Here is a 25,388-nt window from a genome sequence, read left to right as displayed (position 1 = left end):
CTGTCCCGATTCTGAGGAGACAGCCCCGGAAAAACCATGTCCCGGATACGTCACGGGAAGCTCCACCCCCTACCGCGGTAAGCCTGCCCCCTTCCAGCGTGAGTGATGTCACTCATGCATAGCATAGAGAGGAGTCCCTGGGGAACTAGAGTAACTATACTGGTGATGTAAGTAAAGCTTTTTTTTTTTTACAAATGAAGGGACAAGAGGATGCCGTAAGGGGTACTGGCATGATGATGAAGGGACAGGAGGAGGGAAGTAGTATGATGATGGGGGGGGCAGGAGGATGAGTGGGGTAGTACTATGATGATGGAGGGGCAGGAGGGTGAAGGGATAGTAGTATGATGATGGAGGGGCAGGAGGATAATGAAGGGGTAGTACTATGATGATGGAGGGGCAGGAGGATGATGGGGGTAGTAGTATGATGATGGAGGGGCAGGGGTAGTAGTATGATGATATGGGGTGCAGCTGCATATGGGTACAAACTACCAGTATGTACAGTCAGTCAGTAGAATACTATCTGAGTCTCAGTCTGCTCTGAGTGGGGTGTGTAATATACTGGGGACCTGAAACGGGGGGGGGGGGGGGGGTGTAATATACTGGGGACCTAATACTATGGTATATAATATACTGGGGACCTAATACTGGGGTGTGTAATGCTCCTTTTGTGTTGTTCTGACTGTAAATTCTAATTGGAAAATTTTGAACCCACATTCATGATAGGTCACACCCCACCGAGACCACACCCACAATAAGCCACACGCCCTTTTAACGCTAATGTGTCCCTGGAAAAAAACTTTCAGATGTTGGCAACTATGCCATACAGAGATTAATTTCTATGATCAGGCAATGAACAAGTTAAATACATTGACAGACAATATGTTTTTTTGTGCTGAATGTACCTTTTTGCCTTCTGCTTCAAACAATATATACAGCTGAATTCCATCGAATGCAAAGATGTAGGCCTGGGGAAAACAAAGAAAAAATACTATGGTGCATATGATTCAGCTAGTATCACAGCAAATACAATAGGGGTATGTTCACACTATGTACTTAAAAAAAATAAAATAATAAAAAATAAAAAACGGACGCTTTTTATAATTAAAACAGCGGCCGATCTTTTCAGTTTTCAGCTAAAAAAAACTGCATTTTTTTCCCCCCAGTAAATGAATTTATTGGAAAAATGGCTGACAATGTATTATTTAACGGATGCTATTTGAGAAAAAGATCTTTTGTGGGAAAAAGATGGGATCAAAAATCTGTATGAGGTGCAGTCTCCATAGATTCGACTTGTTTTACTTCATCCCATATACTGGATTGAATAAAAATCTGGGAAATTTAAAGGCCATGGTAACACCTTGAACTTTTTGTTAAGCTGTCTAATATACCCTACCTCCGGAAAGGTGCCATTGCCAAACTCAGTGCTGTTCACTATACCAGTCAGTGGTTTTAATGTTATGGCTGTTCATTGTACTAGTTTTGTCAATTCACTTTACTGGTGTTACAGTATATGCAACATTCTTAAGGTTAAAAAATGTTTATTGTTTTCAATTCTGGCTCCCGAGCCTAGATGTAACCTACTAAGACTGTTTCCCTTTAATCTGTGTATGCAATCTTCTGAAAGTACTTGGTATAGTGGTTTGACCTAATGCCCTGAAATTGTGGGTACATTTTCTCTTTCAGCCACAATTAAACCCAAGTAGTCAAACAGTTCCTGGATACTTCATTCATATATAGAGTATGAGAGATGCAGAGAATTTATAGCACTCAGAAGAAAATGGAAGAAACTTTTTATAATCATATATGATTTAATAACAACACTAATCACATTATATATATATATATATATATATATATATATATATATATATATATACATATATATACTGTAAACTATATTTTTGTAAAAAAAAAAACTGTGTGCAAACAGGAATACTCTTGATGGTTGTCTGTATTAGGAAAGCACCAACTTTCCTGGTTTATCGAGCAGGGGGCATCCTGTTCTACAGGAAACCTTTTTCTACCATAATGCAAGAAGCTCTGAAAAAGTTATATTTTGGGCAAAAAAAAACGTGGACTTTCTTTTAACAGGAATTTGTCAGCTCTAATTCCAGTTCTAAACTGCTGACACTGTTTGATACTGTAAGTAGACACATGGCACCTTTCCCATATCTGTCTGTGCTTCCAAAACATAGAAAAATGCTTTTATTTCCCCATGTAAAAAAACCAAAGAGGCATTCCTTAATTGTTCCTAAGTGCTGAAAAGTCTACAAGCAGTAATGCCCCCTCCCATCTCTAACCTTTTGGATTGAAGCTAAGCCCCAAGTAGGGTCAGGGATAGGAGAGCAAGCAAGGAGGCTTTTTAATTTGCAGAAATGTAGGGCAACACCTCTTTGACATTTTGCACTTGAGACTAAAACCATTTTTCTATATCATGGAAGCACAGATGGATATATGAAAGGTGCTATATGAAACGGCTATATAGCAGTTTAGAATGTGAATTGCGTCTGACACTTTCATTTAAAGTGATTTAAGTAGATTCTGTAGTTACACATTACATTAAAGGGAATCTGGTTTAAATAGCAGAGCTAATCACAGCACCAAAAAGCACCTTCACTAGCATTCCTTTAGATGTGTGATTGCTGTTTGGCTCCTCCTTCTACATTTGATTGACAGCAGTAGGGATGGAAACGTTTGCCCCACCCTGTGGGCACTGGCTGCTGCTTAGCATAAATAAAAGTCAAAGTCTCAGTTGTGATCTCACTGATCTGCATGGGCACTATGTAAGAGGGAGAAGAGTAGTTTATAGTTTGCAAACCAGAAGCTAAAATAGTGAAATGTGTCATTTCCTTACCCTACCAATCTGCTCTTGTTGTGGGGCTCCTCCTATAAATTCTTTGCTGCTTGGTGACAGAAAATGTCCGCCTCCAACTGAGTAACCTGAAAACCAAAATGTAAATAAATATTATAATATGACGGATAGGAAACACTGATTTCTATATAGCTGTGCTGACCTGGTGATTATACAACAGTTTCCACTCCAATTTATCACAGCAAACATCTCAGATAAAACACAAAGTAGCATTCGGTACACAATATATTTTAGCCCCATAAGGTCAGATGAAGCAGCCATGGAAACCATAGAGATTAAAGGGGTTATGAAATGAATGTCCTACCCTAAAGGCCGTATTATACAACACAATAGTGAGGGAAAAGTCAGTGCTGACTTGTTCTTTCCTCTTTCCCCGCTCAATGTTACACACACAGACAGCAAGTCGGGAGGAGCGGAAGGGGCCATGGGAGCAGTAGGAGGGGCTACCTGGATGATCCTTAGGTAGTTCAGGTTGCCCATTAAGTTAGCAGCGATCTGTTGCTGCTGTTCCTATTGCATGGAGTGAAGAGCAGCAGACAGCTGATGTTGGCTGATTGTGGCCACAATGGGTAAGGCAGATAATCATTAAGTGTAATAGGGCATTACCATAAGACAGTTTGGGTTCAGACATTTAGCACCGTCGCTGATTAGCTGTTTAAGAGGATGTGAAATCCAAACAAACGCTACAGTCTCCTTATATCTTTTATTTATTTGAGGAAATACTTTTTAATAGTGGAAATTTTACATCTTTGTTTCAAGACTTTTGTGCCTAGCCCTTGATTTGCCCAATACCTTAACCAATAAGATTCAAGCCCTCTAATGTCCTTATGAAGTCCTTGAAAGACAGGAAGCAATTCAAGTTGGCCTCAGTCTCTGCATCAGAACAGGTATGTACCCGGACAAAGCGTATGTCATAGATTTAAAGGAGAAGTTCGGCCAAAAGTATTTTTTAATATGTTATTACATAAGGAAAGTTAGACAAATTTCTAATATACACTTATTATGGGAAATGCACATATACTTCTTTATTCCTCAATTTAGTAGATCATGCAGACTTCTGGAGAAATATACAGGTACGGGAGGGGGGCGCTGGAGGAATAGACAGGTGCGGGGGGCGTCCGGAACTGCAGGGGGGGGGGGCGGTCAGCAGCATGAATGGGTGAAGGGGAGGGCGGCCAGCAGCATAAATAGGTGCTGGGGGCGGGGTTGGCCAGCAGCATGAATGAGAGCAGAGGGGCTAGGGAAAGGTGGCTGGGGGCATGGACCGGTCTTGGGGACCTTGGAGGGTATAGGGGAGCCTCTTCTAGCCACCCTGTCAGTGCACAAGCTGCTATGAATGACTGCAGCCTGTGCCAAAATTACAATGAAAATTCTCCATATACTGCGCCCCCTGCTGGTAGCTCCATAAAAATTACACCCAGCTCTGCCCTGATTCGTGACTTCACGGTATTTTTGAGAAATTGAGAAGTCTGCATGATCTATTAATTGAGGAAAAAAGCAGTATATGTGCATTTCCTATAATATGTGTATATTAGAAATGTGTCTAACTTTATGTAATAACTAACTAAATATTAAAAAACACTTTTGCCCGAACTTCTCCTTTAATAAAGGTAGGGAAAAATCTTCTACCTCTATAAGGCTGCTTTCTGTACCCCTCACTGAGAGATGTTATGGAGCATCAAAATGGAAGGAGTTCTATTTTATATCCTGCTCTAGGCTATGTTCCCATGACAGTTTTTTCTGTTTATTATTTTTTAAAATGACATCCATTATTTTGTGGTTTGGCCGCCCGTCAGTGCAGTGACGGCTGTTGGTTCATTATTGTAGTTTTAGAGGACTGATTGCCCTTTGGGTGTGTCTTTAATTAAGAAGTCCTTTGAATTTTATTGTAAAGGTGGAGAAAGGACTGTGGAAAAAAGAAGAACTTAAAAATTAACGTTCGTTATTTGCAAAAGACGTCAGCACATAACTGTCATGATCATTATTTTGACATTTGCACAGATAATGTCCATTATTTAATACACTGTGTGCATTGGACGTCCGTCATTCCACTGACTTCAATGCATTGCGGTCAATTAAAAGGCGGCAATACCAGAAGTCTTTTTTTTACGTGTGAACATAGCCCTAATCATAAAAACAGCAAGGGGATTTATGTCAAGTTACAGGGGGTATTGATCATCTGAACAGCTCAACAACTGTCCTGAGTATTCAGCCCAGTGATAAGCTGACCAATGAGCAAAGATTTTTTAGCTGATCACATGCTTTCAAACTGCAAAAAATCCTTGTTCATCAACCATACACTCTTTTCCCTTGGAAGTAAAACTAATTGCATGTTTTTTTAATTATATATATATATATATATATATATATATATATATATATATATATATGAATAAAAATGTATATATACTGTACATATCTGTGTACTTAAAATTGACTTTCAAATAGTTGTTTCCAAGTTAAACTTGCAAAAATATATATAAAAAGTCCAAACTGCCATAGAAACAGCTGACAAATAATAAAAAGAAAAAAAGTGAAAACCACTTCCTTTGTCTTATACATGAAACACATGCAAAACCTCTTTGGGTGAGGTACTTTAGATTTTCCTGTCTTATGCATTAAAAGTAAACAGAATAAAAACACTAGATAACGTCCGGAACATTTCAAGTGATTCGTCTTTTTTATGGACTGGCAATTTTTAGCTAATTTTGTAAAATGCGGAACAAGTTAAAATTAATCTCGGTGCTCAACGAAGATCTTTCAAGCTGTAAAATAGTTCAATGCACAGGACAGACAGTTGTTGTGAGCAGTTAATGGTTCCCCTGGTCTGTCTATTGGCTATGCTGCATGTGAACTCATAGAGAGTAGATTGTCAGACATGTAATTTACTCATTGTTTCCACATGATTTCTGGAAGGAAAAAGCATAATCAAAGCGACTCTGTACCCACAATCTGCCCACCCCAAACCGCTTGTACTTTCAGATAGCTGCTTTTAATCCAAGATATGTCCTGGGGTCCGTTCGGCAGGTGATGCAGTTAATGTCCTAAAAAACAACTTTTAAACTTGCAGCCAAACTGTGCCAAATTGGCTGGGCCTGGAGCAGTGATTCTCAAACTTTTTCTACTGGAGCCTCCCCCAACAGACCAAGGCAATGCCCGGGCCTCACCAGACTGACCAAGAGGGTGCATGGGCCTCACCATCTGTGGTGAAAGTCCATTTAAAAGCTGAAAATAATGCTAGGGCTGCCTTTCACCCATCTCCCAAGCTCTATATACTAGTAAAGAAAGTACAAAATAAATTAATAATGTTGCTAAAATGGAGATTTTGGAGGACTGTGCAGAACGTAGTTACTTTTGTAAGAAACTGGCTCCCCAGCTGGGCCTCACCAACAACTAGGGGGCGCCTCACTGGTGAAGGCGCCTCACAGTTTGAGAAGCACTGGCTTAGCGTGACTATGCATTAAGTTGGCCCAACCTCTTTGTCCCTCCTCCCCGCCCTCTTCATCATTAGAAATGCCCCAGGCAGGTATTCTCCTATTCATCAGCTATGTGAACACTGCACATGGGCTGGAGCGTTAAGGCATCTGTGCAGTGTTCACTGCAGAGGAATAGGAAAAATTCTGACAATGGCATTCCTAATGATGAAGAGGGTGGCGAGGAGGGACAGAGGGTGGTACAAAGTTCGACAAAGGGCTGCAAGTTTAAAAGGTGTTTTTTTTAGGACAATAACTGCATCACCTGCCAAACGGACCCCAGGACAGATCTTGGATTAAAGGCAGCTATCCAAAAGGTACAAGTGGTTTGGGGGGGACAGATTGTGGGTACAGAGTCGCTTTAACAGAACAAAGGGAAACCTATACACCTAAAATAATAAGTGGAGGTTAGCTAGAGGGGCTGCCCCATTTGTAAGGGAAGGGCATTAACAAGCTCCTTTGCCCTTGCCAGCTCTAGGGCAGATATCACTGTGCCACTGTATAAAGTGATGGAATCCAGTAGACCCCTTTAAGTCAATAGGGTAGTCAGGTGCTGGTGATATCATGAAAGAACAGTTCCAGTGTTGTGACTTCTAGAAAACCACAGTGCAGATGTGAGCAGCGCCTTGCACTATTTGACTCATTTCTAAGGGAGCAGTAAGAGGACAACATAAACTTGTGTGTGTTACATTTCAGGCCATCAGTCAGAATTTAGAGGGCCTCGTAATGGTCTCACTTGTATAGAAGAGCAGTGCATCATAGGGGCATTAAAAAAAGGCTATGATTTTAAAATATGGGATTACAGTATATTAGCATGCACAGAAAACTGTGACGGGTAGAAGAAAAATCTTAAAGGTGTATCCTTAGCCTAGGCCATCAACATTAGACCCTTTAGGTGATTAAAACTATGTTGCATATAGATGTAGTACCAGGTACAGCAACTAAATGTAGGTATACGGTATACAAATGTAAATGTATATTACTGTAAACAATGAAGGATATATGGTACCCACCAGAAGGCCATGACCCTTCAGCCAGCCATTGGTGGGACTTCACAATGTGGTTTCCTAATGGAAATCTTGGAAAACCCCTTTAATACATTGTATGTTTTGGCAGCCTATGATCTACATTTATCTTTGTAACAATGTCAACAGTTACTGGGCTATAGTATGTCCCATCCACAAAAACATCTTGTAGCAAAACATTCCTGAACTTTATACTCGAAATTCCAGAATGAACTTCCCTAATAAAATGGCCACACTTGGGGTTTAGTGACCATCTCTGGGGAATTGACCTGTAAAGAAATAGGTTGATGTACTGTAGGTCGTACAAGAAAATTTCCTGTTTTTAAACAATACATAGTTCCAATGTACCCTTTGCCTTTTACCCTTCGCCTGACTCTCAATTATGAAGCTAATTCTAAGAACATCCTTAACTCTTCCCATAATCTTACAACAACAGAATCATTTACCATATAGACTTGTTACAATCCGTCACTAGAGTGTGGGTATGTAGACAATTAACAACTATTTTTTTTCTGATGGTTTTGGCGTAATCATAAAAAATACCACATAGAATTCATTCATGTGTAAAAATCTGATCTGATGTACTGTATGTCAGTATCTTTTTACCTAAGTAGCTCCCGTATTTGACTGTGTTATTGTTATTGTTATATGTGAAGATCTTTTTCATATTTTTGTCATAGACAAAGATTGATCCAGTCCAGTAGTATGATCCTGGTGCCCCCATAATGATCAAATCCTAAAAACAACAACAACAACAACATTTTTAAAATGAATAATCTCAGTAGAATTAGGGCTATACATTTGAATTTCATTTATTTTATACATGTTGTTACTTTTATGTTTCATTTAGTGGAATTTATATAAACATCTGTATTATTAACAGGGTCACTTGGTTTAGAAATTGAATCCAGGAGAGCTACAGCTCAGCCAAAATGATCATCTGGTTCTTGGTCTCCTCTCTAAGGCTCTTCTCCCCCAATTATCAGGTTTGGTTAAGTCGGCAAGCTCTACGTAGAGTCCTGCTGGCATCAACTTTCTTCCATTTTACATGTAAGTCATAAGGCAGTTTTACCCATTCTGCTCATGCTTTCACCAAATAAAATAACAGTAGAGATGAGCAAACCTTGACCACGCTCGAGTTTGGCCAAACTCACACACTCTGAGTTTGATTACCGGTGGATAAAAAATTTGGATACAGCCTATGGCCATGTTCACATGGCATAAGAAACTGGGCGTTCCGTGACCTGGATGGGTCATGGAACGACCGGTGCCTGAGAAGATCATCCCAGCCAGTACTGTAGTACCGCCCGGATGATCTTTAGGGAGGGATCGCGGCCGGAGTGTATACCATGTGTATAAACTCTGGCCGGGATTCTATGCTTTCACACACAAAGTGTGTGCTGTATAAATTACGGCCATTGTTGCAACGGCCGTGATTTCTACAACACATACGTTGTGTGAGCATAGCCTTTGGCTGTATCCATGTTTTCCAGGAAGCCCTACGGCTGCATCCAGTTTCTTCAGCCACTGGTAATCAACTACAGAGCGTTCAGGTTTAGCCAAACCCAAGCTAGGTCGAGGTTTGCTCATCTCTACTGTTCTTTCATTTGGTCAAACCTGAGCGTGCTTGAGATTCGCCTCTCTCTAAAGAACAGCATAAAAGTTCCTCATTTGAAACACACAAGTAAACCTCAATTAAGAAAAATAATGCTGTGAACCTCATGGATTCCCTAAACAGAGACCACAGGGACAGAAAAACTAGTGAACAGAAAAAATATTGCGGAAAGTGACCATAGAAAACAAAGGGTACAAACCCACTTGACGTATTTGCTGCGTGAATCAGTCTTAAAAATAAGCAGGCAAAACGCAGGTTGGCTTTATACGATTGTTCTGCGTTAAAATACGCAATTGCGTATTTTTGAAGCGTGAAGCTTGTTGTTAGCAAAGCATCAGTTGTTAACAACCTGTGCGAAAAACGCATGTAGCTTCACGCTTCAAAAATACGCAATTGCGTATTTTAACACAGAACAATTGTATAAAGCCAACCTGCGTTTTGCCTGCTTATTTTTAAGACTGATTCACGCAGCAAATACGTCAAGTGGGTTTGTACCCTTAAACAATATTAAAGGTTTTATTTCACAGTGCAAACCCCTATAAGCCCAAGCACAGGGCAAGTGTTCTGGTGCTTTCCTAGAATCACTGCAAACGTGTTCTTGCAATAAGTGGTGGTCACAGCGATCAGGTCCCCAAGTCAGATGTTTAGCTGTGATCAGGCCCGCTTCTGCCATGAGGCGGAATGAGCCTTCCGCCTCAGGCGGCAGATTTTGCGGTCCGGCAGGGGGCGGCATTATGTCCCCCCTGCTGTCATTTTTGTTAAGTATCACTTAACAAAAATGACAGCGGCCGCTCACCTGTCCCTTCGCCCGCGCTCTCCACATCCCGTCAGGTCCCGCGATGTCACCCTACAGCTGTCACGGACCTCCAGGCTGTGGTGAGTGCCCGGGGTCGGTGGGGGACGCGCTGGGGTGATCGGGTCGTGCAGGGCTGCCCCGCGCGACCCGATCACCCCACTCACTCACCACAGCCTGGAGGTCCGTGACAGCTGCAGGGTGACGTCGCGGGACCTGACGGGATGTGGAGACAGCGGAGAGTGCGGGCCGGCTGCGGTGTGGGACAGGTGAGTAGATGGCTGCGGCGGCGGGGGGGTGGGGTCCGGGGGGATGCCGGCTATCACTCGGGGCGGCCGCCTGAGGTTTGCCTCAGGCGGCAGAAACCCTTGAATCGGCCCTGGCTGTGATATGACATTAATATTAGAGCCAAACATTCAAATGTGTGGGGGGAGTTAAAGAGGTACCACACAAATAAAATTATATCAAAAAGGTACAAGTCCAACTTACATCCAGGTAAAAGCTAGAGATCCCAATTTGACACGAGCCATGCCCTTCACCAAACTTCTTAACATGATCTACGAATGAAGAAAATATAATGCTGTTATGTACAGTGTGTTTATTCAGCTGGTGTTATGGAAAAAATAAAGGAATCTTAATCTATATTTGTTTATAGAAAAGAAAACACAACAAGGGTAAATTTGCCAGATCGGGACAACTTTATTAATATTAAACTGACATTTCAGTCATTGTTCACACATGTGCAATTTTAGGCTATGTTCATACTACGTGAACAACTGGCTGTTCCGTGACCCCGGCCAAGTCACGGAACGGCCGGTCTTAGCCCGGATCATCCCAGCCGGTACTTAAATACCGGCCGGATGATCTTTACGGCCGCGGAGCTCTGGTGCTAGCGCATCAGCGCGCGCCTGCATCAGAGCTTCCCATAGCACTCAGTGAAGCAAGCGACCGGAGCCGCTCACTTCACAGTGTGAACTGACAGGTCTTTCTGCGGCCGGAATTCACTGAAACAGATCCCGGCCGGAGCGTATACGATGTGTGTACGCTCCGGCCGGGATCCCATTGCACATAGGCTATGTCCCACCCAGCAAAACTACGGCCGTAGTTCTGCGGCGAGAGCTACGGCCGTAGTTTTACGCAGTGTGAACATAGCCTTAATGTTCAATGATGCTTCTACATGTTCACTCTTTATGTGCATCGTAACTACCAAAACAGTGGTCATGGCAGTTGTTATGTGGTCGGAAACTTAAAGGGGTTATCCAGGATTAGAATAACATGGCCGCTTTCTTCCAGAAACAAGCCTTTTCTCAGTTTGGGTGTAGGGTTTTGCAGCTCAGTTGTTTTAAAGTAAATGGAGCTAAATGCAGCAATACCACACACAACCTGAGGCCAGGGGTGGTGCTGTTTTTGCAAGAAAGTAGCTGTGCTTTTTTTTTTCTGATCCTGGATAACCTCTTAAAGGAGCCAGCTTGACTCATAAATGAGCCTTAGAGCCTCACTGTGGTAGCAAGTCTAGGAAAAGAGGGTGATATAATTTTTAATGTAACATTTTTAACAAATAAGTGAAAAAATTGACCTTCTCATATCTTTTCACAAAATAAGAAGAAAATCCACAGTTTTGATCACTTTTAACCTTACAGCAACACGTCACCTCACCAGACTTTGCCAGAATAACATAAAGCCACTTGTAAAATTTACCTCTATAGCATGGACATATTCTTTCGCTTACATCTGTACGCAAATTTGCAGGTATCAAGTAGCATACTCCGAGCGGCAGCTTGTTTTCATTAATAAAACGCACATTTTTCCATCTGTGACCGCAAACCTGCAAGAGAAACACTTTTCAAGGTACTGAATAGAGATGTTTAAGTCAGGAAGTAAAGTTTCCAGTTTCTTTCTTTTAGCAGCAGTAGGTAAAGTTCACCATTGTAATATTGGCCCTGCACTAGTATTTTTAGTACTGCACACAGCCCAGACAGCGTTACAGCTATGGTCCAAAGGCAAAGGCCTTGAATTAGTGTTTCTTGTATGTCCTTCTCGATGAAGCCTCTTGCTGAAATTCAACCCAGCAATCCTAATAGAGCTAAAGTTTTGAGTAAATTTTTTACCTTGGGTACGGCTTGAAGAATCAATAATGAATAAAAAATTATTTATCTTTGAGTAAAGATGATGATAGAAATGATCATGAAAAATGGCCTAAAATTAGAGATGATCGAACGGCGGAAAATCTTAGGTTCTATAGAACTTGAACCTTGTTGAACCTGCCGCATTTGATTCCCGATGCCTTCCCGGTCTGTGGGGAAGGAGGAGACAGCCTGGGTAAAGCCTGGAATTCCGGGATTCAGCCTAGGTAATAGGCTGTATCCCAGAATTCCAGGCAGTACCCAGGCTGTCTCCTCCTTCCCCAAAGACCGGGAAGGCATCGGGAATCAAATGCGGCAGGTTTAACAAGGTTCGAGTTCTATAGAACCTACGATTTTCCGCTGTTCGATCATCTCTACCTAAAATTATAACATGAAAATTATTATCTATACTAACCAATAGATTTCCATCTTTTGTTGGTTGACTTGAGAGGCTGACCCCCATCCACTGATCATCTCGCTCTCCTATACACGTCCGTCCACAGTTTCCACCATTTGGTTCACCTGAAGGAAAAACAAAGGCTTAGAACATCTTGTTTTTTGGGTCATGCACTTTTGTAAGCTACCTACCTACCTACCTACCTTAAAAGTATCAACATTTTATGATGTCCAACTTTAATACATGTTACTCTGTGCAACATAATGTTATGGCAGCTAGTGACTAAATTATTGTCAATTGGCCTTAGCATACATTGTAGGCCATGCTGGTTGTTACCGTTGTTCATACTGCCCATAAATAATCAGTGACACCGGCTGAAAGATGAATGATCTTTCTGGAATATTCTAGAAACAATGAGACTGCTGCGGACTGCTTCCCTTTTGTGCTTGTTTTGAAAAGCTTTTGTCTGCATCAGGTAACAACAGCTGGTAAGAACATCTGGTTGTTGTAACTTAAAGGAGAAGTCCATCCATTTTTAAAACTTGGCAGGGGGGAGTTAGATTCGGAGTAGAAACCTACCGCTCCCTGTACCCGCGCTGAGCAGGGGGACCGGCCTTGAACTGGCCAGTCAGTGACTGGGGCAGGAAACCACTCCAGTCACTGATTGGCTGAGTGGCCAGTCCATCAGCTGGGACATGCATTTTCGTGATCTCAAATACCTTCCGGATGGGGTCTCAAGGCCAGTGCCGCATGGCTCCGTGGGCACGGGTAAAGATAAGTTCCTACTCAAAATCAAATTCCCCCTGCAATGAGCACTGTCATTACAAATAACTTTTGAGGTGTCATTAGACATGTCAAAAGTTATTGATCACAGTGGGTCTCACTGCTGAGACCTAGTCTGATCAGAAGATATAACTGTGAAAAGATCACGGCGGCGCAATCCACTCCCCAGGCCGGCCAATACTTTCTCATAGACTTACATTAACTCATATTAACGGAAAGAGCAGTCGGCCAGGAATTGGATTGCGCTGCTGTGATCTCTCCACGGCTATATCTTCTGATCAGACCTTGTCTCAGCAGTGAGACCCACTGTGATGAATAATGTTTGATGACATGTCAAAAGTTATTTGTATTGACCAGTACCTTTTAAGTGTAATATGTCCAAATACAGGACAAAATTGTAGTATTTTAGGAGATGCTCTTCTCCCGCACGGTTGGTTTCTGCTTTTGTACTATCTGCCCCCACATTCCCTAAGCCCAAGAGGGAAAAATCAACACCAGAAGACTATAAAGCTGCAGCCTCATGCAGTCATATTTATTGAAAATGTAATTTAAGCCACATGCTTCAGCGCAATTATAAACTAAGAGACATAAAAGCAACCACAATCATATTTGGCTCCAGTTAAGAAGAGCCCTCATTTATAGGATCCCACAAACTTTAACTCACTCTATAAATGTATGAATAGCCAGGGAAAAAAATCATGCCCTTGGTAACAAAACCACTGATTCCTGAACAGGCAGCATTCGGTTTCATTTTTCTAGTATTGCTAAGTGACCAGAAACTTTCTAGTCTTGAACAGTAAAAATCAGCAAACGGAGCGATAATGGGAAACAGTAAAACCAATTGTAATTACTTTACACAATTTTGAAATTGGATTTTGCTTAGGTTTTAGGGTGTATTCTTGTAGCTGTAATGTGGCGCATGGTGATGAAGTCAACGTGTTTAACATGTAAAACCCACAAATCCAAAAACCACAGCAATTCAGGATGAAACATTTGTGGTGCACTACCGACACATGGTACTAAACCCTTAAGTTCCCACTTTATAGTAATGCTATATTAGTATATAGCACTTTATACTAACGCTTGCAGAACTTGCCGCTCGCTGCTAGCGGAAAACTACAGTAAAGTGAACCTGTAATCAGTCATTAGTCCGCTTTCGAGTGGGCTTCTCCATACCCCACCAACCTTAAAGGGGTTATCCAGTGCTACAAAAACATGGCCACTTTCTTTCAGAGACAACACGGCTCTCCAGTTCAGGTGCGGTTTGCAATTAAGCTCCATTCACTTCAATGGAACTGAGCAGAAAACCCCCGCCTAAGTTGGAGACAAGAGCAGGGCTGTCTCTGGAAGAAAGTGGCCATGCTTTTGTAGCGCTGGATAACCCCTTTAGTTGGTAGATCTTTCCCTCTTAAGGTATAGGGAAAGGATCCTCTTCTGGTTTTGGTACAAAAAAAGTAAAGCGGTCTAATTCCGTGGTGGAGCCCCTGCTGCGGAATCCCATCTGTCTCAGTGTGTCAATGGGATGCCACGAATACCTCCGCTCTCCGCCGCTTTCTGCCACTCTCTGCTCAAAGAATTGACATGTAAATTCTTTGAGCGGAGAGCCACAGAGAGCGGAGGCACACACGGCATCCCATAGACAGGCAGGATTCTGCTGCGGGGGCTCCACCACGCAATTCTGCCACTAGTACTCAGTGTAAACATACCCTTTGGCTGGGCTTAAACATATTTCTTCAGGTTTTCTTTTTGTGAAAATAAGGGATTAATTTAAAAAACAAAAATTAAAAAAATTTTCATTATAATTTTTCTTTTTATCATTTTCTCTCCTGGGTTTAGTTAAAAAGTTCTGATCACATACTGATCCAAATACTGATCCAGCCTATGATGGTATGAATAGAGAGAACATCATCTACCAAAATATGGGACAAGGGAGGTATTAAAAAAGACATATTTATAAAGCTACATTGAGGTTAAATGAAGGAATTTTTTATAGTTTATCCGAAAATCACGCAGGACTACAATCCCCATCATAATCCAGTGACTGCTTCCCCTCACAAACTGATCTCTTGTACTTTAAAAAGCAAAGTTTCTGTCTTAGTTGGTTTTAGATGCCAATGACAGAACGGATAGCGTGTCTTCAAAACAGAACGTGCTGTAACCAGGACGACTGTAAAAGCGGTGAATTAGTGGCTTGAGGTATGGTTAGTGGTCTGGCCTAACACGTATTCATTATCTACCCAACTGAAGAAGATTCCCGGTATGTAAGATTGAAAGTTTTCTGTGAAACTAAAAACATTGCGCTGCATATCATAAAGTATATAGAAGTGTGAAGCCTCTCCGTACCTTTTATATAGTCACTTATAACGGTTTCACATTTTACATTAGCAGATGATATTAGGCCAGCAGAAAATATAATTTTTTTTTTTTTAACTAGACAGATGTCAATGGAAAACAACTCAAACATTGGGCACCAACAGCAATTTTCCGGTTGTATTGGCTAACTGGTCCAGCCTTGTGTTAGAAAGTTACACAGAATAGGAATTCCCTAACCCTGAAGGTCCCCATACACTTTATATGTTGACCAAATACGCCATGAACTGTCAGTATAAGGTATATGGAGGTCTCCCGAGTCTCCACCAACAGATGAGGTTACTGACAAGAAGCTGTTATGTGTGATGAAACATGAAAGAAGGGGTTTACTTTTTTCCTGCAGCGCCACCATAGGGGGCAAAAAGAACAACACTGCAACCCTGTTCACACTCTTAGCTCAGTTTTCCTGATATGATGCTGAATCCGATCCCAGCTTCTCTTGAAAGGGTACTCCGGCAAAAATCTTTTTCTTTTCAATCAACTGGTCTCAGTAAGTTATATAGATTTGTAATGTACTCCGATTTAAAAATCTCAAGTCTTCCCATACTTATCAGCTGCTGTATGTCCTGCAGGAAGTGGTGTTTTTGTTTTCAGTCTGACACAGTGCCACCTCTGTCCGAGACAGGAACTGTCCAAAGCAGGAGAGGTTTTCTATTTGCTACTGCTCTGGAAAGTTCCTGTCTCAGATAGAGGTGGCAGCAGAAAGCACTGTGGCAGCAGAGAACACTGTGTCGGACTAAAAAGAAAACACAACTTCCTGCAGGACATACAGCAGCTGATAAGTACTGGAAGACTTGAGATTTTTTAAATAGAAGCAAATTACAAATCTATATAACTTTCCTAAGTTGATTTGATAGAAAAAGATTTTCACCAGAGTACCCCTTTAAATTAACCAGCTGAGTTACACAGTTTGCTGTGTGGACAGGAAGTAACCCTCTCAATGTAAGAGCTTATTCCCTCGTTCCATGAAACATAGACGACACCAAACAGGAGGCTCTGCAGTGGAGTCTTTCCCTATTAATATCATGCCGGGAGTGGGAGCAGTATTTGAATATTTCCGGCACTGTAATGAAGCCGTTCTTTTATACCTGTATATAACTCATCTGTGTCTTCTTTCTGCTCTAAAATCAGTTCATTTAATCAGCGGACAGTGTCATCTAGGCTGGGAAATGGAGTCCAACTGCCAAGAAGCCCCGCCTAGGTGACACTGTTGACCAATGAAATGAAGCAAGGATAAGTGGGGAGGAGGGGACAGTATCACTTTTATTACAAGCCCCCCAACCCAAACTGGAGACAAAAGTGATGCTGTTTCTGGAAGAAACAGGCCATGTTTTTTTCTGATCCTGGATAACCCCTTTAAATAAAGTTTTTATAAACTAACATCACCACCAGGAAGCCAAGAAATACCAGGTGATAGTAGGACCATCTTATCTCATCACCAAGCATTTAAAGTGTTAATATCATTTCTTGCTACCGTTAGGATATGCTGTTAGATTCCTGCCGCTGGCAAGTCTTTTCGGGCGCGTGCCAAGGATATAATTCATCCGGCAGCACCATTGACTGTATACACTCACAATGCCCACACGCAGGCTGCAGGGTTTTGACAGCGTATCCTGCCACCAGCAAGAAATGATAGTAACACTTTAACTATGTGAATGTTTCTTCTGGGAACTTATTTATTGCACCTTGAGGCTTCATACATTCTCAGCTATCACAAGTAGTTGTATTTTTATACTTCCTCTCTAAACGAAAACAATTGTTGTTTGTGTCGTTTACTACCGTGATTTGCATCTTGTATTGTAGTTGAGTGAGGTTAACAGATATTTAAAAGAAAATTATGAAAAATCTAAAAAAAAAAACTAAAAGGCGTGGGTCATCTAAATTTTGCTTTTAATTTTACTATTAGAGTCAGATACAAAACTTCCTTTATTTTAATCTCTTTATATTTTCTGACTGTAATTGTTTTTATTTCACTTTCGTACATTGTTATGGGGACTACCATATTGCCTGGGCTGTTCTTAACAGCATTTAGTGATACGCTTTACAGCAAGACTCATGGACATAGACAACAATAGACATATTCTTTCCCCTTGAAATGAATTTGAATCATTAGTGAGCATGCTCCCTCATGGTCATTCCACAGGGAGATACTACTGTCTCCTCTATCTACTGGTGGCACATTTTGCTGTAATTAGGTACAGATCACTTTACAGCAGCCCCCTCTTATCATCACAGACAGAATAGAAAGTCTTAGATTATTTTTAGCCCCAGTGTATATATATTATGGAAAATTAGTCACCAAGTCACCAAAAATTCATAAAAATTATTTTTAACATAACACATTATTTAAATAAGGCCATGTTCACACAACGTATGCAACAACGGCCGTGATTTATGCAAAACATATGTTGCATTAGAATGAATGGAATCCTGTCCGGAGCGTATACATATAGGGTGATATTTATTAAGAGACGCATTGCTTCTACATAAATCCAGTACGCACGGTGCGTGTCCATGCTCAGCGTTGGTGTAGGTTTCAATATAATTTTTCCTTTGGAAAAAAGATAAATGGTGTGAAGGCAGAGGCCGCACCCCTCTGCATGCTGCCGCACCCCCCGTACTGCCCCCTCCCTGCCCCACTGGCGCAGATGGACCCAATGCGAATGAAATATTCACAAATAGACCATTTGCATATATTTTAATGCTGAACAGGCCCATCTGCGCCTAAAAAAGTCATTTTATCCTTTTAATAATTGGGTTGTGAGCACACAGATGCGCCCGCATACCAATTAAAGGGGTTGTCCACTTTATAGTAAAATTGCCCAGTGTACAGTATTAGTAAGTGTACTCACATTACTTACTGACAGTAGGTCCCTGTGTACCTCATAGAGCTAATATCAGACTCCCCTCCTCCAGGCTGTGCTGCCCTGCTCTGTGGTGTTTTGGTCCATAAGATTGCTGACATGGAGGAGCATGTGACCAGGCCCCGCCCCCCAGTGTCCACCACTGAGCCTGTATATGTCTATGGAGAACACAGTGGACAGGGCATGGTCACATGCTCCTCCATGTCAGCCATTTTATGGACTGAAACAAAACAGAGCAGGGCATTACAGCCTGGAGGAGGGGAGTTTGATTCTAGCTCTATGGGGTAAATAGGGAACTGCTGTCAGTATATACAGTGAGTACACTTACTAATACTTTGTACTGGCCTATTTTACTATAAAGTGGCCATCCCCTTTAATCAGAAATGAAGATCATCCGGCCGATGATGATGATGATGATCCGGCCGATGATCTTCTCTGACACCGGCCGTTCTGTGACCCGTCTGGCTCACAGAACGGCCGGTCTCTTACGCCATGTGAACATGGCCTAAGTCTTTTTCTGATGACACATTCCTTTTAAGCAAACTGACCTTTATATATAATGATATTTTTTCTTTTACTTTCTAGGTTAAAATGCTGTAATATGCTGTATCATAATTGATTCTAATGGTGACAACCCTTAAGCCAAGCCTGGACATGAGAGGTTACTGATGGCTAGGTCAGGCCACAGCGATGCACATACCACCAGATGTTTACCCTGGGCTCTCCATATTAGTGTGCAGTTCAGGTTGTTGTCTCTGATCTTTCCTATCTTCTGGACTGGGGAAAGAAATCCTCATGTATGGAGGTTGCTGACCTCCATGGAGAACAGATGTCTGGGAATTAATGAGTGTATGTGCAAGATATTCATGATTTGTTTCTACAAGGCATGCAAGCTGAGCCCTTGACCTGCCATAAGGGAAAGTGCCATGAACAACCAGGGCAGAATCATTTAGTGTGCCCAAGACCTAAGGTCCCTAAAGGGCAATGACCTCTTCTTGCTGCATGGTTTTCAATTCTATGCAGAAGATGGAACTAAGAAGAGGGGACAACCTTTATTGCACACTAGGAACACGTCTCCACCGCTTGACTTTGATCATTTAGACATTACATCTGCTCCTTTACAAACCCCTTTATCTTGCTCTAGTAAGTCACACCGGCACGCTAAAATGAACACAAAAGAAGAGTGTTAACTGTATCTCAACCGCTATGTGTATTGTCTGACCACATTTACCAGCCATGGAAACCAAAGTCTGATTTATCTAAATCCAAAACTGATAAGAGTCTCCAAGATGACCCCTTACAGTGTGCATTCTATTACCCGGACTTAAAAGGGAAAGTCTTGCTTTCGCATAGTGTAGAGTATGATATGGCAAAGAAGATAACAAAAGATGTAGATCTTTTAGGAATTTAAAAATAAACAGGACACAAACCAAATGGTCAGTTGAAGAACAAAGGCTTCTGGAATTACCAACAAATGGCTAAAGAAATAAATTTACTCAGATAACAGTTGACTTAAGGTCCTGTTGATGTAAAGACGGACAGAAACCCTCACTGATGATAATCACCCCGTGTAATAGACCAGCGATTAGCTGGTGAACTAGAAATCTCTTATTCCTCAGCTGACTGCATCTTTTGTGCGACCATTTAAATCGTTGATAGTCGGCCACGCTATGATGAGGTTAATAGGCCACACAAATGATAAACTGATTATTCAAGTGGCCCGGCCACATGATTGATTGAACCTTGTGAAGGCTCTATAGACGAGCGCCAATCTTGCTGATCTGCTTTGGCTTGCAGTGATAGTTGCCTTAGGGCCCTATTACACGGGACGATTATCAAGTGGAAAATAGATATATATTGTTCAAATTTAAACGATAATCATTCCGTCTAATTGAAGACAACGATGAAAAATTGTTTTGTGTCGTTGATGGTTCATTTAGATCTGACCCTAAAATCGCTGCTAATCGTTCGCTAATCGCTCGCTGTAATTCCACATTCGTTCACTGTAATTCCATATACGTTCACTATTCAGTGTAATTCCAAATCATTCCTTCTTTTGCTGGGATCAGATGGAGCAAACGATTGTAGAAACGATCGTAACTAACCACTATCGTTCTGTGTATTGGTCCTTTTCCATGGAGCGATTATCGCTCCAATTTTCACGATTACGATCGCATTTGAGCAATAATCGGCTTGTGTAAACACAGCGAACGATCACGCAATAAACTACATATTCTCAAATCATCGTTGGTTGTTCACTGAAAATTCTTAGATCACTTCCTGTAAACAATCTTTCACAGATTCACCCTATGTGTGAGATGGGCTTAAGCGATCTTGAAACAATCACAATAACAATTTTTTTCAAACGATTTGTCTTTCCATCTTCACGCTGATCGTTATAAAAACAAAATCTTTTGCCTCCAAATCGTTAAACAATCTATTTGCTGAATTATCGCTCCGTGTAATATGGTGACCGATTTCAGGTTAATGATAAACAATCTCGTTTGTGATCGTTTATCATAAATCGATAATCGTCCTAACAGGACTCTTACTTTTTTTGACGTCAGAGAGATAAACCTCCATCAGAGCTGTCTGGCAGAGGTTTACCCCTTCTCTCCACATTAAGAACACATGAATATTTGACCAAACTTTAGGGCCGTATTACACAGAAAGATTATTGTGCGAACAATTGTCATATTATTTGAATTTACTTAATTTACTAATAAACTTTCCATGTGTATGCAGGCAACGATCAAATAACTAGTGAAAATTTTTTGCATGTCATGGATCATATCTTTTGAGCTGACCAAAAAATGATCGTTTGCAAATCTTTCGGTGTATGCACACATCATTTGTTTGTTATTTCGGTTGTTTGTATACTAAAGTATACAAACGATCGTAATTACCATCATAACTAACAACTATCATTCTGTGTATTTTGGTGAATGATTTCAAGCTGTTTGCAAAATCGCTTGTGTGCAATCTTTATTATTAATGGAAGAAAACGAAAAAAAATCACTTAAGGCCACACAAAGCGATTTCTGTCCGTATTTGGTTAATATCAGGCGTTACGGACGATAATCGCTTAGTGTAATAGACGACAACGATCAGCCAACATGCATGATGTCGGCTGATGGTTGTCTTTCAACACATTTAAACGTCAACGATGAGGATAGCAGCGCCCCCCTGCTCTTACCCACTCGCTGCCGGCATGTGTAATAGTGTCGGCAGCAAACAGGGAACGAGGGGCAAGGGAGCGCCGACCTGACAGGTCTGCGCTTGTTTGCTCCTATGAATCGCCCTATGTAATAGGGGCTTTAGTCTAACAGGAGCCTTATGCTCATGTATATGTGAAGGTAGCTGTCAGTGATTAAAGGTGTGCGGCCACCTTAAGAAGCAAACTGTATTTTTCACATGAGAAGTTTATCACATATTACATAACTGGTGAAACTGTAGCTTGAGTTTGTTCCGTGTTTTAAGGCTTCACCATAGACTTTATGAATTAGCAATGCCAGAGTTACAAAGCACTAGCCTAAACTCAATTTCAAAATCAACTTAGTGAGAACACTATACAGTGTGACCCCACCATAAAATGCAAACGTGGTAATTACCATCCTCAAGGTCCTTATAGAAAAGATGACTGTTCTCTGAGCTGGAACTAATGACCTGGAGACAGGATCACACTGGATCACACGCCGGCTTTGAACCTGTAACTTCAAGCATTGACTAAGTTTCCGGCTACTACTAAATTGGTTTCATGCTTTTTAATTTACACTAAAGAGTTTCTTATGATGTCTCTGGTAGCTCATCCCTAAACCCATCTATCTAAACCTAAATACACAATCCTTATCCCTGAACATAATATTTTAAGAGAAATTTTACATTTAATGAACGTTTATACAATAGGAGATTACTAGAGATGAGCGCAACTCAAGCCTGCTCAAGTCCGATCGTTCAGCATTTGAATAACCGAGGTGGATGAAGCCCTAGGAAGGTCATGAAATTATGGATACAACCATTGGCCATAGGCTGTATCCATGTTTTCCCGGACTTACTAGGGCTTCATCCACCTCCGTTATTTAAATGACGAACAATCGGATTTGAGCATGTTTAAGCTGTGCTCATCTCAAGAGAATACATTCTATTTGCTCTCATAGGAGAATTAGCCTCCACTGCTCTCCCTAAGCCACAGGAAAAATACAGTGCACTCTGTCAATGGAGAGAGGGGCTGGACGGCCTAGTCAGATGACAAGACAATGAAGACTTGTTTTAGTATCATGACTGAATAACATTTTCATGTCCAACTTCAGTCCCTCTGGGCTTTTGCACAAGAAAATCAGTAACATTCTGGTAATAGAAGAGTTTTGTCTATTTTATAAATGTATGTTTTACTATAAAGGACTTTATTTCAGAGTGGAGGACTATGGCTAGGGTCCCACCATATTCAACATGTATACACCACAAACACTTTCCTTTTATCTCTCTTTTATTTCCCTGACCATACCAATAGAGTACTCTATCTAGAAGTTATTAAAGAATTGACAACTGGGTGCTAACAGTTATGGGTATGTCCCTGCATATTTGAACAAGGTCCAATCAGTGATGATCATTTTAAACTGTGTAGGGACACGCCCCTTTGACAACACAAATAGAAACAACATTTGTTCATTAGGTTCTGGAGGAATAACAAAGAAATATGACAACACAAACACCAGACAGGTGTTTTATAAGCATGAATATATAGAAGAGATACAGCCACCGGCACTACTGAATTTTATATGAATTGTTCTCTGCGTATTGATTTGACCAGAAATATGAGTTCATACAAAATATGGGGTGCTCACTCCCACTATAAATATAGTAATACATAGTAAATACCAACAAAAGAGAGAAGTGTAGAGGGCACTCACCATTAAAAACTTTTTTATTTTTTATTCATTTTCTTCTTAAAAACGCCATAGCAGGATGAGCATGAGGGCAGACACCTAATCCTTCTAATCAGCGTTAGAAGGATTAGGCATCTGCCCTCATGCTCGTCCTGCTATGGCGTTTTTAAGAAGTAAATTAATAAAAAATACGTTTTTAATGGTGAGTGCCCTCTACACTTCTCTCTTTTGTTGTTTTATAAGCATGCTTACTTCTTCTCAGTAATAATTTGGTCTTGAACTTTAAGGCCACTTTACACAGTAAAGAAAAGTCAGCAATCCCTCCAATTGTGGCAGGACCAGCCAATTGTATAATGACTATGGAGGCCTCTCAACTCTCCCCTGATAGGTGATGTCAGGGAAGAGAAGGATCAGGCAGGTTAGATTATAGCTCCCCGATCCTTTTGTTTTTGAGCAGATAAGCCGCCTCCTCTCTTCCTATTCAGTGTTTAGCCAAGCCCTACATTTATGGGTATGGAGTAAATGAGAGAGATAGCTGTTGTTCAACCTACAACTATTGAAGATGTACGCAGTGGATTTAGGTGGTGTGTATGCGCTCTCTAAAAATACTGTACTGTTCAACTAGAAAGCTAAATAGTTAGGGTCCTATTACACGGTATTATCGGTAACCTGTAATCGTTCACCATATTACACAGAAGTATGGTCGTTAGTTACGATCGTTACTACGATCGTTATTGCGATCGTTACTATGATCGTTTATTCCTTTTGATACAAGCAAAACAATGAACAATGTGCAATTACACTGACAATTAGTGAAAATGCGGAAATTGAGTAAAGGAATGTGGAATTACAGCAAACGATTAGTAAACGATTAATGATAATTTAAGGTTCAGATCTAAATCTACGATCAACTACATACGAACGATTTTTCGATCGCTGCCTGCAATTACACAGAACAATTATCGTTTAAATTTAAACGATATAAAGATTTTGACTCAATAAAGTCTAGATTCTTGAGTCTGGACTATATTCCCCTACATGGTCCATACCTTCTACACACATGTATGTGGATGCCAGGGTATTGTGGGAGCTGTATTTTTACAACACCTGCAGGCCCACAGTAACATATCACCTTGCACAACAACCAACATATAAGCACTTAACAGATGCTTTTATAATTTTGCATCACATATTGCACATGTATTCACAGTACTGTTATATGTAACTGCCGTATATATTACACCGTGAATACTTTCTAATTTAGAAACTATTGTACAAAGCGAGTTTCAATTTCTGTATTGACATGTTTCTAATGTAGCTATATGCTGTATGGGCATGTGACTCATTGCACAATACCTAAAATTACTTGTCTGGGGTTATAACACAGCTACATTCATTTTGGGAGGTCATGCTCCGAGCAGAGAAAGGCAAGTTAGCAGAATTGAGTCAGACACCACGAGAGGATCAGATAACGGTTATCTGGTCTGCCCAACGTGTCACTATCAGTAACATTTACATACATCAGTTTCTGATAGATACCATCTTACAGAACAAGAACGAAGTCACATACAAAGAATATCTCCATAAAACTGATAACTGATACAGAAGGACTTACAGGAGTCTTTATTTTCTATTTATTTGCCTTCTTTCTCTTGTCAATAATCAAAGAAAATGGGGCAAATTCGATAATAGAACAAGGCAGCGTAAGAAGTAAAAAAAAAAAAAAAAAAAAAAAAAAAAAAAACACTCATTGTGAAACCAAATGCATACAGTGAGGTATCCAGGCTGTGGTTAAGGCCCAATACATATGGGCTGTATTCTATGCAAGCCTCAACCCTACCATGAGACACACCCTAACCAAATAGCCTGCACACACACAGTGCGGATATGATGCTGCGGATTGTATGAGATGAACAAACCAAACCTGCTGAACCCAGATTTGTTTTGAACTTTGCAAAAAATTCGGTTTGCTACCAAACTTACTTCTCAGCAAAGTTCGGAGGGGTTCGGCAAGATAAGCGGCGTCCTCATGTAAAAAAAACAAAACACGAAATATACTGTTGGCAGTCCTCTAGTGTCTTCTGGTGGCTTTCTGGTCTCATCTCGGCGTCTTCTGTGGTAAAGGCCAGCTCAGCCAATCACAGGCTGATTAGGACAGGACAGTACCTCAGCCTGTGATTGGTTGAG

General features: G+C 41.0%; 1 protein-coding gene across 1 annotated transcript in view; it reads right to left on the bottom strand.

Annotated features, from left to right (window-relative positions):
* Positions 1-25,388, bottom strand: part of ITGA4 (integrin subunit alpha 4) — a 101,306-nt gene that overhangs the window by 62,103 nt on the left and 13,815 nt on the right. The window contains exons 3-8 of the mRNA XM_069983057.1: positions 12,317-12,423; positions 11,477-11,603; positions 10,268-10,335; positions 7,977-8,106; positions 2,855-2,940; positions 903-965 (exon numbers count right to left, since the gene is read on the bottom strand). Coding sequence (XP_069839158.1) covers positions 903-965; positions 2,855-2,940; positions 7,977-8,106; positions 10,268-10,335; positions 11,477-11,603; positions 12,317-12,423 — 581 coding nt within the window. The remainder of the gene's footprint in view (positions 1-902; positions 966-2,854; positions 2,941-7,976; positions 8,107-10,267; positions 10,336-11,476; positions 11,604-12,316; positions 12,424-25,388) is intronic.

This window comes from Dendropsophus ebraccatus, chromosome 9 (genome assembly GCF_027789765.1).
Source record: "Dendropsophus ebraccatus isolate aDenEbr1 chromosome 9, aDenEbr1.pat, whole genome shotgun sequence".
Taxonomy (NCBI): Eukaryota; Metazoa; Chordata; class Amphibia; order Anura; family Hylidae; genus Dendropsophus; species Dendropsophus ebraccatus.
The sequence above is the reverse complement of the archived record's forward strand: the minus strand, read 5'-3'. Positions and strand labels throughout refer to the sequence as shown.